This window comes from Rhea pennata, chromosome 5, assembly GCF_028389875.1.
Source record: "Rhea pennata isolate bPtePen1 chromosome 5, bPtePen1.pri, whole genome shotgun sequence".
NCBI lineage: Eukaryota > Metazoa > Chordata > Aves > Rheiformes > Rheidae > Rhea > Rhea pennata.
This window is the reverse complement of record NC_084667.1, coordinates 30,718,134-30,732,121: the sequence shown is the minus strand read 5'-3', so window position 1 is coordinate 30,732,121 and position 13,988 is coordinate 30,718,134. Positions and strand designations below refer to the sequence as shown.

The 13,988-nt window shown below is 39.2% G+C and overlaps 1 protein-coding gene across 2 annotated transcripts in view; it reads left to right on the top strand.

The window, feature by feature from the left end:
* Nucleotides 1-13,988, top strand: part of CSTF3 (cleavage stimulation factor subunit 3) — a 54,200-nt gene that overhangs the window by 39,402 nt on the left and 810 nt on the right. Inside the window, exons 9-20 of one of the 2 annotated variants that reach the window (XM_062576905.1) lie at nucleotides 2,044-2,121; nucleotides 2,337-2,499; nucleotides 3,019-3,128; nucleotides 3,553-3,669; nucleotides 4,909-4,983; nucleotides 6,345-6,488; nucleotides 6,583-6,685; nucleotides 8,837-8,906; nucleotides 10,193-10,388; nucleotides 12,133-12,286; nucleotides 12,699-12,793; nucleotides 12,895-12,955. In XM_062576905.1, coding sequence (XP_062432889.1) covers nucleotides 2,044-2,121; nucleotides 2,337-2,499; nucleotides 3,019-3,128; nucleotides 3,553-3,669; nucleotides 4,909-4,983; nucleotides 6,345-6,488; nucleotides 6,583-6,685; nucleotides 8,837-8,906; nucleotides 10,193-10,388; nucleotides 12,133-12,286; nucleotides 12,699-12,793; nucleotides 12,895-12,955 — 1,366 coding nt within the window. The remainder of the gene's footprint in view (nucleotides 1-2,043; nucleotides 2,122-2,336; nucleotides 2,500-3,018; nucleotides 3,129-3,552; nucleotides 3,670-4,908; nucleotides 4,984-6,344; nucleotides 6,489-6,582; nucleotides 6,686-8,836; nucleotides 8,907-10,192; nucleotides 10,389-12,132; nucleotides 12,287-12,698; nucleotides 12,794-12,894; nucleotides 12,956-13,988) is intronic. The other variant, XM_062576906.1, reaches the window with a different exon arrangement.

Sequence of the window (13,988 nt, the reverse complement as noted above, 5' to 3'; positions counted from 1 at the left end):
GGTGCTCCGCGCCCGTGCTCTGGGCTGCGCGGCGTTCTCCCTCCTCCCGCGGTGTTGCTAGTGCGCGATGGGCCGCCGAGGGCCTGCGTGGGAGAGGAACGAGGGACCTTTTCTCTTTCCCTGCTCTGAGTTGTTCAAGGGGTGGGATTGGCGCCATCGGATGTAACAGAGCCGCTTGCTTAGCCAGCGGCAGTGCTCCCGGGCATCGGCAGCCGTAAGTGTTCGCTGTAAGAGCTCGTCGCCAGGTCAGTGCTCAGGGATACCTCAGACAGCCTGCTTGCCACCAGGGGAGATACCCGGCGACATGCCTCCTCATCCGGAGGAAAGCCCCCAGTGTCTCTGCCAGAAAGTTCCCAGTAAACTTCCCCTTCCTCTTCCCTTCCCACGCAGTGAAACGAAAGCGCTCTCTGCTTGTTCCTACCAATTTTGTTCGTACTTAGGGGGACTGTCAAAACGAGAGCTGAAAGCCAGGCTCCGTTCGTTCTGCGTCTTTCCCGAGCTGAGGCAGTTCTGGTTGACATCGGTTGCATACCGCAGCTGTCTCAGCTGGAAGACAGGGGCTGGTGCTGTGTCCAGACCCAAGTTTCTGCGCTTAATGTTCTGGTTACACTAGCCCCAAGGGAAGGGGCTGCTGTTTACGTATTTGGAAATCCTGGCACAAAATAAGGAAATGCTATTCACCAAAAAGGCTCCTTTGAAGGGAAAATGATTCTTCACATGAATAGCCCAACAAAATGTAGATCAAGCACAGCTCTTTGTACAAAAGGTTATTGATTATTTGCTGCAGTGAAAATGCTCTCAAGCTTCTGTTTAGCTCAGGAGCTAATGGGTGGTAATATTGGCCTATCAGGCACCAATAAGCATCTTTAATTGAAGAAATGGTCAAAAACGGCAAAACACCTAGTGAGATTAAAAAAAAAAAATCTGACTCTCAAAGCCTCACGGCAGCAAGTCACTGGAGGCTGGGAAAGCATCCTGCGAAAACAGCGCTATGTGCTCAGCCTAGCCCTCAGTTAAATGGGATGTCACTGTTTTTATGTTGCAAGTGGCCCAGACAGCTGTCTCAGATAAACCTCTGAGAGCCCAGGCAGTTTCTCTTGTTTCTATAATGAACCGGTATCTCGATCAGATGCATGTTTGGAATAGGAATCATAATTATGCTCACATTCCTCAAATTCCCAGCAAGCCACTTAGAGCAAAACCCACCCCGACGCAGGCGTGCACAAGAACAAAAGGTTTCTTTCCCTGCCGTAAGAGGAGGTTTTGCAGATTTTGCTAGTGACTGCGATCCCGTGACCTGGCCCATGTTCCAGATTGCAACTTCTGAATTGCAGTGGGGGGCCTGGCTGCCCCAAATCCCTTCTGCTCTTGTGCAGCTGAGTAGCTGAGCATGAACATGATCCTAGACAGGTATTGCTGCTTGGAGTATCTTCAAGTATCAGAGTTGACAAAGGTACATTTGTGGCAGGGCTTAAGTTGACTACAATCACTTTTAAAAGCTGTCACTGACTTCAGGAGTGAAGAGAGAGAAAAGACGAAGGCAGAGTTTTGGGCTTTGGCTTTAATCTCTGTTCTTACTTGTCCGAGAAGGCTAAATTGGCTCATATACAGCCTTAGGCTTCACCTGGTAAACAGCAAGCAGCAGTAAGGTAGGGAACTCTGCCTCTCTGGCAGGGCATTGACCTTTAAAGAGAAAAATATGAATTCATAAATACAGTCTTGGCACTGCTTTCTCCTCCATCAGATCCATGTAAAGTTCATTATGGTTTGTAAGTTGCAATTTATAAGATTAAAATACTTTGAGATACCTCAGATCAGCTGATTTTTAGTAGCGAGTTTATTCCATCATAAATAAGTTCCTGCTCATTTGTGATATATTTAATATGAGAAATCCAGAACCTCCTGAGACTGGTACTTTTAAATAATATTGGCCTTTTGGCTCACTTTTGCATTCCCTTTCAAGCCCCTTTCTGTATGAAGTAAGATTTAGTAGTTCCAAAGTGAAATTGCGTATCCCTGATTCTTTTTCTTACCCTTCTCCAGGGAATCAATATTCACTTAGCTAAGAAGATGATTGAAGACAGGAGTAGAGACTATATGAATGCACGACGTGTTGCAAAGGTATAAACTTCTTCTGACTTTTCTTTGTGCTATTTAATTCTACAAACTAGCATTAAATTTAGTTCTTATTTTCATATAGAAGTGTTTATTAAACTAGTAAGGTTGGTATGCTAAAACATCTCCATCAATTTTATAAAGCGTAATGGCGCATGATGTCAAATAAATGTTTTTTGTGTTTAAATCTGCTGTTCAAAATGTGGCTTTTTCTGTTTCAGGAATATGAGACAGTTATGAAAGGTCTGGATCGCAATGCTCCCTCTGTCCCCCCACAAAATACCCCTCAGGAGGCTCAGCAGGTGGACATGTGGAAGAAGTATATCCAGTGGGAAAAGAGCAATCCACTCCGTACAGAAGATCAAACTCTCATAACAAAAAGAGGTAACTTAATGTATTGTATTTCTTAGCTCCATTAATACCTCCAGTTGAAGTAATAATGTGTTCTGGTGCTGTCAGCGATAGCAGAAGTTGATCAACTTTTTCTTTTCTTATCTTTCTTGAGTTTTGTGGATTTCATTTTTAAACTACTGGCTAGTTTTTGTTTAAGCTAAGCTGCACCTAATATGTTGATTTTTGGGGTACTGTGCTACAATTGTGTCTCACTGGAGATCAGGAAATGGGGGATTGCAGCTTGTTCTCTTGCAAATAGTCAGCTGCATCTGTTTTTTTTAATGGCTGATGCTCACATCCTGTATGGAGGAGACAGGATTTAGCTGCTGTTTATGATTCATAGAGTTCTTGAAGATTGAAAGAACTGCAAGACGTGATTCTTCTCTTTGGAGCCCATTAGTGTTAATAGAATCTAAATTATTTGCTGTTTTCTGTGTTTCATTCTTCCATTGTGCGAGATGGTACTATTTCTCCAATAATATACAAGGAATATTTCTTTTTTCTCTCTAGTTATGTTCGCATATGAGCAATGCCTTTTGGTTCTGGGACATCACCCAGATATCTGGTATGAAGCTGCACAGTATCTTGAGCAATCCAGTAAGCTGCTAGCTGAAAAGGGGGTAAGAAGATTGCAATAAAACTTTTTTTTTCTTTCTTATTTCATTACTTTGATGCAGTATGCTGTCATAATTTTTTCCTGAAATACTTAAGAACCAAGGAGGAAAAAAGATCTTTAGCATCTTAAATTGTCATATTCAGAATTTTAGATTTTATGCTAATAGCTATTTATGCTATTTATTGAGAAATAGAAATCTTTGCATGTGAGGTAAGAATTACAAAAAAATGTTTTAGTCTCTGCCAGTTTTCAATTTTTTTTTTTGGTGATGTCTTCATGATTCTTCAGAGGCTGAGGAGATGAGTGTCTCTTTTGGAGCATTTCATTGAAGTTCACTGAGACTTTTCAAGGATGGAAGATATTCCATAGTTTGGCCTTCATTGGCACAGCTGTTAAATGATAATATTATCATGTTTATTTTATAACAGGACATGAACAATGCTAAACTTTTCAGTGACGAGGCTGCTAATATTTATGAAAGAGCGATCAGCACTTTATTAAAGAAGAATATGCTGCTTTATTTTGCATATGCGGATTATGAAGAGGTGAGCAAAAATAGTCTTGTACTGAAGTTATAACCAGAAAAAAATAAGTTTTCTCTTCGAAAATGTCATTTGTTTGAAATATACTGCCTATACAGAACATCTACAGAATTAACTTACTGATTCTTCTAGCCTTAACTTTGTTTGGTGTTTCTTAGGCTGAGCTAACAAAATGGGGGAGGAAAAGCCCATAGTGTTAGTTACAACATTTTTGAAAATCTATTCAGTCTTTCCATTTAATTATTGACTTTATTTTTCGAATGACTGAAGTTGAAGACTCATAGATTTACAATTAATGAGGCATTGACTTCTTCACTTTTAAAATGGAGATAAAGAACACCTTTCCTATCTAATTCTTGGTGGTTTAGTATTTGTATTCTCATGGCTCTGATGGAAAATGGGAGGGACCCTATACAGTCATTTTCTTGAGAAATTTGTTTATCCTATCTGGTTACCACCTTATTACATAGTCTCAAGAATGAGTAATGCCCCAGCGATGGTTGTTTTTGTGCATGACCTATCAAGAATGCAGATCCTTTCTCATTGATCAGATGAGAACTCTGGAGTCCTAAGTAGGTAAACTCCCCTCAGGTAGTGTTTTTCCACTTACAACATGGAAGAGTTTGCAGTAAGATCCTGAGGACAACAGGAAACAAATCTTCAGGCCTGAAAGAAGAAACATCTCTTGGCTTTCAGTGCATCCTCTTGTATCCATAGCATACTGGCTGTTCAACTTCTTTGAAGTTGCACAGTGCTTACAATAGAAGGGCTGCAGCTGGCAATGAGCGGAGCGGATTATTGGAAATGCCTAAGTTTTGGAGTGAAGAAGGTGGTTTTCCTAGCAGGTCTGCAAGTTGCTTTTAGTTGGAGGTAAGGGGAGCAGTCATCTTAGCCCAGCACCTAAATGGAAGTACTGCTGCTGTGTTACAGAATTAAAAAAAGAATTCAGAATCTTGAAAAGCCTGTACGTAAGCACTATTAAGAATGGAATGCAGAAAGTAAAGAAATGACTGGACAAGACAAAAAAAACCTGCATCTGAGTAAATAAACCACTGATTGACAATGTATAGCATCCAGCTGAGGAAAAAAGTAAACAAATTTTTTTTAGGATTTTTCTGCAAATTGTTTTTTGCATTCTCAAAAGTGATTTGTAAGAGCAATATTAAATTTTAAATCATTAATATAAAAGTTCTATAATTCTTTTGTATTACAAAGCAGTCTGTTTCCTTTGTATTTACTTAGAGTCGAATGAAGTATGAGAAAGTACACAGCATATATAACAGACTCTTGGCTATAGAAGATATTGATCCCACTCTGGTAAGATGATCCACAGTATTGAGTTTTTCCACATTTGCATAGATCATGAGCTGAGTACACTTAAAGAATGGGGGAGTATTTACATGTGTTCAATGAGTCACAAGGATGATTTAGCAGGCAGAGTACTAAGGTGATGGAATTAGATGAAAATTGCAGTGAGGTTGATGATTATAGCCTTTAATCCACTTAGATACATTAAGTCATGTGCACTTTTCCCCAGTGTGTCTTTTGGAGAATCTCTTAAACCATGAAGATATTAAATGAAGATACTAAAGATTTCATGAAGCAGCTCGTAAGCATTGGTGTATGTTTTTGTTGGCTCAACTAAAATTTCACTTCCCCTCACCTTAACTTATGAAAAGCACATTGCTTTCTCCCACTGTCTTCCCTACAGAGAAATATATTGTATTGATTTCTGTGTGCAGGTAGCCTGCAAAGAAATTTGAAATGCACCATATAAATATCAAAGTGTATTGCTGTATATATATTTAAGTTATAAGTAAATAACATTGTTTGTAGTGCCAGCTGTGCAGCTGCTGAATAAGTGGTAGAGAATGTAACCTGCCCTTGAAAAGTTACTTAGTTTGTAAATAAACATCACAAATCAGGTGAAGCAAAAGGGTCTGAGGTCTACAATTAAATGACAAGTCAGTGTCAGAAGAAAGATACCTATTTATTGACATGCTGTATTCATTATATATAGATCATAATGTTTTCCAAATACGTATTTTATGAAAAAACACATACCATTTACTCCTCTTTAAGGAGCACTGTTGTTTGTGGTCTAATTCAGAGTGGAGGAAAATTAAATCCCCAAGAAATACAAATCACGATCTGGCCACTGAATTAAACAGCACCTTCATTATTTTCTTGATCAGATATAAACATTTAAAGCCAGGCTGATTGGTATCTTGGATCCTATAATACACATGAAAATGTTGAAGTAGGCTTTTTGCATTTTTCTTAGTCTTATGGATGCCTTTAACTTCATTGGAAAGTTGACGTTTTTAGAATAAGCAAGTGACCTCTAGTTCTCTGAAGATACTGGCTTACATAAATTATATTCACCTATATTACGTTCACCTACTTACCTCCCCTACCTCAAAGCAATTGCACATTATCGTCATTTTAGGGACTCAGTCTCAGGTGTTTTCTGCTTTTAAAAGAAGTATATAAAAAGCTTTGTCTTAGTATTTATAGCGTGACAACATAGAGGCACAACACAACTTTGTTGGTTTGTATTATGAATTGTTAACTGTGTTTTGTGCGTAAGCATGATTTTAGATACAGCCGAAGACTTTACTACATCTTAGCACTCTTTGTTAGCAGTGATACTATATAAACATTAATATACACCTTAGGTTTATATCCAATACATGAAATTTGCAAGGCGAGCAGAAGGCATAAAATCTGGAAGAATGATATTTAAGAAAGCAAGAGAGGATGCCCGGACCCGCCATCATGTCTATGTTACAGCAGCTTTAATGGAGTATTATTGTAGTAAGGTAATTATAGATGCTCAGTTTGATACTAAGGAACTGTCAGCAGGGTGCATAGCTCACTGAAGCCAATAACTTTTTTTTCTTTTAATGTTTGCAGGATAAGTCTGTGGCCTTTAAGATTTTTGAGCTAGGACTGAAAAAATACGGGGACATTCCAGAATATGTACTGGCATATATCGACTACCTGTCTCACCTTAATGGTAAGTTTTGAACTTTGAGAGGTAGTACGGAAACATGCATTTGCCTTCTCTGCGAGTCTGGCTCCGGGCGAAGTTCTTTGTATTCCAGTTTTAATCCTTTCTTGAAGGGCAGTGAAACCTCCTCATAAAGCTTGGTAATCAGTTCCAAAAAATCCTGCCGTTATGTCCACGCTGAAGTTCCAGACGTGTATTGATTGACATGAGATCTTAACTCTAATAAATAGAATAGAGTGAACTTTCCAAATTGCTCTGCAGCAGTTTGACTGTATCTGCTGTAAACAGTGGGAAATATACTGAGAAATACCAAGTTCTGCACAAAAAGATTTGTGGGAGGTCGAAGCTAGCACGAGAGAGGTGGTGGGTTGCTTCTTCCATACTGGAAGACATTTCATTGGCTTCCGCTAGCAGTAATTTTAACTCATTCTCCCCAGATAGGTGAGATGAGCAAGATTTGAAAGCAGTGGTGTGAGCTAGCTCGAGATGACCGCCCCGCTGGGGAGTTGCGGGGGAGCCAGTTTCCAAAGCCCGGAGCGGGGCAGGCTCAGGGCACGGAGGATCCCTGTGCGTCAGGCGGAGGGCTGGGGAGCCCGGTGCAGTGGCCGGTGGCCGCGCGGGGTTGCCGGCGTGGGAGTCTGTTGCGGTGTTAGCAGAAACCGGAGCTGTCCTGGTGTGTGTTTCTGAATTAGCGACGAGTAAGGAAAGGGGTTCATGCTGGGCTCTCCCTCAGCCCAGTCGTGTCTGTCAAGGACCTGCTAGGTTTACAGATTTCTTAAGGTATTTGTTGAAGTATTCAGCCCTTGAGTAGCAGGCCTCTCTCTGGCTGACGGGAGTGGTGGCTGCAGGTAGCTGTACTTCTGACACTTCTGAACTTTTCAGTGAGTTTTGTAGGCATCAGTGAATCTCTCCTGTCGGCCTGCAGCGTCCTTCGTTTCAGACTCTGGAAGTTTGAATAGACGTAGAGCTCTTCTCTTCTGTGAGCTGAAAGCAGGAAGATTTTTCCAGCCAAAATATATTTAATTTTGAGACAAATTATGTTAGGTCTACCTGAATATCTGCAATGCTTTTTCATAGGTCACCATAGGAAAAATTATTTTAAAACCCTCCAGTGTGAGTACTGCTCTGCCTTGTTCCGTGTAAGCGAGCATCTCTGAAAAACGGTTTCTGTTTTCCTCAGCACCAAACTTAGCCTCTGCTGCTTACGAGCAGGAGGTAGAAAGTAGAAGTGAAAGGCTCCTGCACGAGCCCTGCTGGAAGAAGCATCCGTGCAGTAACTGACCCGAGGCATAGTACACTCTGCTCCAGCGGGCACCTACCAGACCCTGAGATCGGTAATAGCAGCTGTTAGCACTGCCTGCTCCTGCGCTTAAGTAGAGGCAGCCAAGCAGCAGCAAGCTGAATGGGTCTGGACCCAAATCTGAACATCTTGCTCACGGCCTACAGATATGTAATTACAGTTATTACAAAAACACGCATTTTAAACACATGAACATTGAGCAGAACATAAATGCTTCATGTAGCACTGAAGTTTGGGTACTGTTGTCTCATCCTTCTGGTCCTTTTCCTGACAGAAACAACCCAGCAGACTTAGAAACTAAAAAATTAACTGTTAAACTTCTAGACTTCTGTAAACCCAAGGTACAGTAGAATATTTAGCAAGAGAGACAGGGTAGAAGCTAGCAGTTTTTAGAAGAAAACAACTGTTCGTTTCCCTCAGTTGGAAGAGTACAAAGGCAAAGGCTTAACTGCTAATTGGAAAGCATTTCTGATAGTTTTGTGAGGGTTTGAGGAATATACATCTGAGAAGTACATTAATGTTGCTCTAATTTAAAAGAGAAGTAATTGAAAAGCCTGATAAAAAATTACAAGAGATCAAGCAATAGCTATGCTGTCGTAGTAGAATCTGTACTAGAATTGACTTGTTGCTGTCCACAAGAGACTTTCAAATAATAAAAGTAGAATTTACTTTCCTTTGGTAAAACTTCATATAGGTGTTCTGAATTTTCCCTATTTATTGAAATTCACATCCAGATGTCAGAATGTCAGCCCTCTTATTTAATTCAGTGTACACATCTCTTTGAATGGAAATGATTTTAAATTGTCTTTAATATACTTTACTCAGTGTGATTTTTCTTTTTTCTTTCTGTTTTTAAGAGGACAATAATACAAGAGTTTTGTTTGAACGTGTTTTAACTTCAGGGAGCCTCCCACCTGAGAAATCTGGGTATGTCTGCAAAAGCAGTTTCACTACACTAAAAATAATACATAAATCCTTTCAGAAACAAACATTACGAGCAAGTCAGAAAAAATGAACAGTAGGGCAAAGCTAGCTGCAGGTGTTCCTTCCCCTCTTAATACAGTCTAAAATATGACAGAGTTGTGAAAATTCCTGTCCTATGTGCAGTGAAATTCATTTATTAGTTGAGTATAGCGTGCAAAATCCTGCTGCACAGCAGCGGGTGTAGCTAATGCTGTATATCACTTGCTACCTGCTTCAGGCAGCTGGGGAGAGGGAGTCGAGGACGTTTCTCAGGAGTGTTGCATTAGAGAAGATGAGTCAGGAATTTAAGGAGGAGAATGCTGGAAAACTTCCAGACTACCAGAAATAAAGTAGTGAAAGAAAACACTTGAAATTAACCACTCAGTGGCACATTTTCATTACTTCTTTTAAAATTTATTTCTCTAAAATGATTGCCAAGTCATGATTGCGCTCCAAGTAAGAAGCTATTAACCTTTGTTTCTCTGGTTGACATAAGCATCAAAACAGAGAAGCTTAATGTTGTGTTGCTGTACACCTTCATCCTGCACTTTTTTTTTTTTTTGAGAAATACTTAGCCCATTTTAAAAGAGAAAAATCAAAATAGTTTAGATGCAGAATCTTCCTCAAAAGTGAGCTCCAAAGCTAAAATGAAAGTTGAAGCAAGTCCAGAAATATGGTCAGATGTTGCCTAAACTATATCAGATTTTTTCCATAAAGAAATAATTAATAATTTACTGTCTTATAGTTGTATACATTTTAGGCTATGTAAAATTCTCAATTACTGCCTATTATGTATTAGGGTGTTGCTCTTGTTGGCTAGCATGTGCTAGTCTGTACAAGTGAATTAAATCACAGTCTGTATTGAAAATTCCTTCAGGCATCAGGGTCAGAATGAAATTCCAAAATTCCGTGTAGCAGGATAAGTAAAGACCATTCACGCCTCATACACTGATGCTAAGAACTTAACTCAAGTGCTACTGAAGTCATACACTCCAGTAACCCTTTCTATAACAAGGTCTACTGCAGATATAAACTTTAAAGTCCTTTATTATCTACTAGATGGAGAGATTTTACAGAGATACCTAAGGCACTGGGAGGGTAATATGTGCATCTAAAATAAATAATAGAAATGGTAATGTCTTCCCAGATTACCTCATTAGAATCTCTCATGTTATATGTTTTTGTGATTGGGATATGATCAGTAATGCTTTTTCCTTTAACACCCATCTTATGTTTCTGTTCTCTTGCAGAGAAATCTGGGCTCGGTTTTTAGCTTTCGAAAGTAACATTGGTGATCTAGCTAGCATACTGAAAGTTGAAAAACGGAGATTTACAGCGTTCAAGGAAGAATATGAGGGTAAAGAAACAGCTCTGCTGGTAGACAGGTATAAGTTCATGGATTTGTACCCTTGTTCTGCAAGTGAACTTAAGGCTCTTGGTTATAAGGTAAGCAGATAATTTTACTATTATTCTTTCAGTCCTAGCAAGTTTGTGCAATTCTTTATTTAGCACTTGCCTTAGATTTTTTTTTCTTTGATAGAAAAGTAGGTAAGAGAGGCCAGGTTGGCTTTTTGTTGTCTTCTGTTCTTGTTATCTCTAGAAGGTTTGCTTTGACTACTTTTTGACACTACTTCAGTGAAAGCAAAATCAGGCTGTTATTTCTTAACTCTTTTTAATGTCTAGCCATAATCTGTAGCTGGAACACTGCTGGGCCAGACCAGAGCGACAGCGTAAGGCCAGCCGAGTTCCACTGCAGCTCTAGTGAGGTGCTGCGAGGGGTGAACTTACCTCTCAGATTAAGACTGGAAAGAAGCTGAGCTAATTGGGGCTCCCCAGGGACACCCCTGTTGGGCAGCAGCGTGTCAGGCTTTGTGGGGCAGGTGCAGAAAGGGGCAAGGGAATATGACTAACGGATGCAACTTCACTTATTCATATTTCCTCTCACCTTCCCACTAGAAGGTTTGATGTATGCTTGTGCCCTTAGCACTCAGGCCGCTACTGTGGAGTTAGTCCTGAGCTCATTCATAAAGCAAAATACTTCTGAAAGCTTTTAGAATCGGGACATGAGCATGAAATATTGCTGGCTGCCCTTCCACTCTAGTTGGTGGCAAAGCTCCTTCACTTCGTTGAGAACTGAATCAGAAACAAACTGCAATTGTAGTGATTACTGCAAATGACTGAGAAAATTACTACAGAGCTCAGTGGTTGCCTGCTTTTCTTTAATTCTTCATTATGGTTAAAGTTGTTCAATGCTATTCTTTGGAAATTAATTCACATTCTAGGCCAGGAAACTGGTATCTGGTGGTCTTCCATCTTTATTTTTGACTACCTATACTTCAACTGCTATTTTAGTCTTGTGAGAAACCATAAAGCTTTGGAAAACAATTAGGATAGAAAAAATGATGGCTTTTTTGTACCATGATGTAAAATAGACTGGCAGACAACTTATGCAAAAATAGCTCTGTTGGAGGAACTCTTTTGTTTCACACTTACAAGAAAAGAAGGGAACCTTCAGTTCAAGTCTTTCAAAAATAGTGTCTAAGCTTCAAGTTATCTCTTATATAGAAAAATAGTTTCTGGAGGAAAAAAGTCATCAAAGTTAGCAAAACAGCTGAAGTGTTGGTCCTCACATAGTTTTAAAATAATCTCTGAGGCTTGGAAACATAATCGATGCTGAGCCATTAAATACTCTTCTTAGAAAATAATCAGGAAAAAGTTATTTCTGAAGTTACAGTTGTACATATAAGATGGTATGTCTTTATACAAATGCCTTCTAGGTGGTTCATCTAAGATTATTGAGCCCTTGGGCTGGTTTCTGTTGCTTGTAACATGCCAATGTGCCATTTGACTGTATTTTGCATGCCTGCTGATTTCCTTATGTTTTATTTCTTTTCCAGCTAAAGCAATCTAGAGAATGAAATGAGGGAAAAATGACAGTTGTGAATGCTTAGTGGTCTGCACCTGTTCACCAAAGCCTTTTTAACCTTAAAAAAAAAGAAAAAATGCAATTCAGAAATGGTGAATAGGATCCATTCTGTACCAAGAATAAGTGTTTCCATTCACAGCTGGATCACTGATACAATGATGACAAAGTCAGAATCAGTCACTAGTCTGGAGAGAGATTTTGGTCTACAATTTAAACAACAATATGGTATGGCCAAGTTCAGTGCTCTTTAATTGGCTTTTGCAGGATGTCTCCCGTGCCAAGCTGGCAGCTATAATTCCAGACCCTGTGGTTGCACCTTCCATTGTGCCTGTTCTCAAAGATGAAGTAGACCGAAAACCTGAATATCCCAAACCAGACACTCAACAAATGATTCCATTTCAGCCAAGACACTTAGCACGTAAGTCAGATGTTCAGTCCGAAGTGGCTATATTTTTCCTAGAGGCAAAATATTTACCTGTGCTCCTCCTACAGGGAAATTCCCCTGTGTTTAGTAAACCTAGTCAAGGAGACTTATCATCATCACCTAGTAATCATCAGTGATCTCAACATGTACTTAAGTTTTAGGTTGTGTCATTGAATTGCTAAATATATAGATGCTTTGCTTAAAACTAAGATCATATGAAGATGTAGTTGGGGTCTTGTAAATGGTAAGAAGCTGTAATAGACGTTGCTCATAGAACTCGGATCACTGACTTGTCAGTAGAGGCAGAAGTGACAGGGGAGTGATTATTTGCACCTTGTAATAATGCTGTTGAAATAATCCAAGTCTAGCGGTCATGTACTGGATTCATTCAGTTGTTTTTCCACAGCCCCAGGATTACATCCTGTACCCGGTGGTGTATTTCCTGTTCCACCAGCAGCTGTAGTTCTAATGAAGCTCCTGCCCCCTCCTGTTTGTTTTCAGGTATGTTTTAATTGTGAAAACTTCAAAAAGTTAGAAGCAATTCTGTTTTGACAGAAGTACAGTACGCACTCTAATCTTCTAAACTCTGTTTTTTTAATCAGGGTCCCTTTGTTCAAGTGGATGAACTCATGGAGATATTCAGAAGATGCAAATTGCCAGAAAGTAAGCTATATGTTCACTCTGAGTCTGTGGTAGTACCAAATGTGATTTTTATTTTACATATATGATATATATTTTTACATATGTGACTTGTATCATATGTAAGTCTGAAGTCCAGACCTCATTTATAGATGTAAGTCTATAATTATTACTTAAGAGTATGCTGTTGAAGTGGCTATGTTTGTAGGTTGGAATCTACATACAGATGTTTGCACATTTAACTGTGGAGAGAAACAAAAAGTAGAAAAGCGGAGAATTGCCACCTGCTACTTTAATCGCAACATACCTAATTATATAATTTCTGTGATAAACATTAAAGAAATGATTCTCCAAATATACTTTGGAGAAAACAAGGTATCATCTCTACTTGTATAAGAATTTTAACTCATTAAATTACAAATTTGCAGTATGTGAAGTCCATTGTTAGACATGACTCAAACACAGATTGTCGCAATGTCTGGTAACAATTCAAGAATTGTGTTGTCTTAGCCTCCACAAAAAAGGTAAATTTCTAAAATACAAACAGAGGACAGATCCATCCCCCAGTCCTCATGTAAATATCTACAGCGGATGATTAGTATGCAACTTCCCAGCCCCTCTGTTACTTTAAGGAACTCGATCAGAGACAAAGCTAGAATTTAGTTTTGTTTGGAGGGAAAATAAAGTACCTTCCATTTAAATTATATATTTTTCAAACTTTGTTTATAAGCAGAAACAGACTTGCTAGGCATCTTTCTGACGAATCATGAACATGTGCACAGTTTCCCAACAGGCTTTCTTATTTTAATAAGCTAGTATTTCACTAAGCTAGTAATTGACCTCAATATTTGCGTAAAGAGAATTCTCAATTTGAAGCAGCGGCAGCATTTACTTTAGTGTTTGCCACAGATAAGTGTTTTAGAGAGTTGAGATCTAATTCTTCCTCCTAACTTCTGTAGGAGAAATACGGTGGCAAAATACATTGTGTTCCAGAAATCTCTCGTATGTATCCATCTTGGTGTCCTTGCTTGAATGCTTTTTAGTTTTTCTTGCCTTT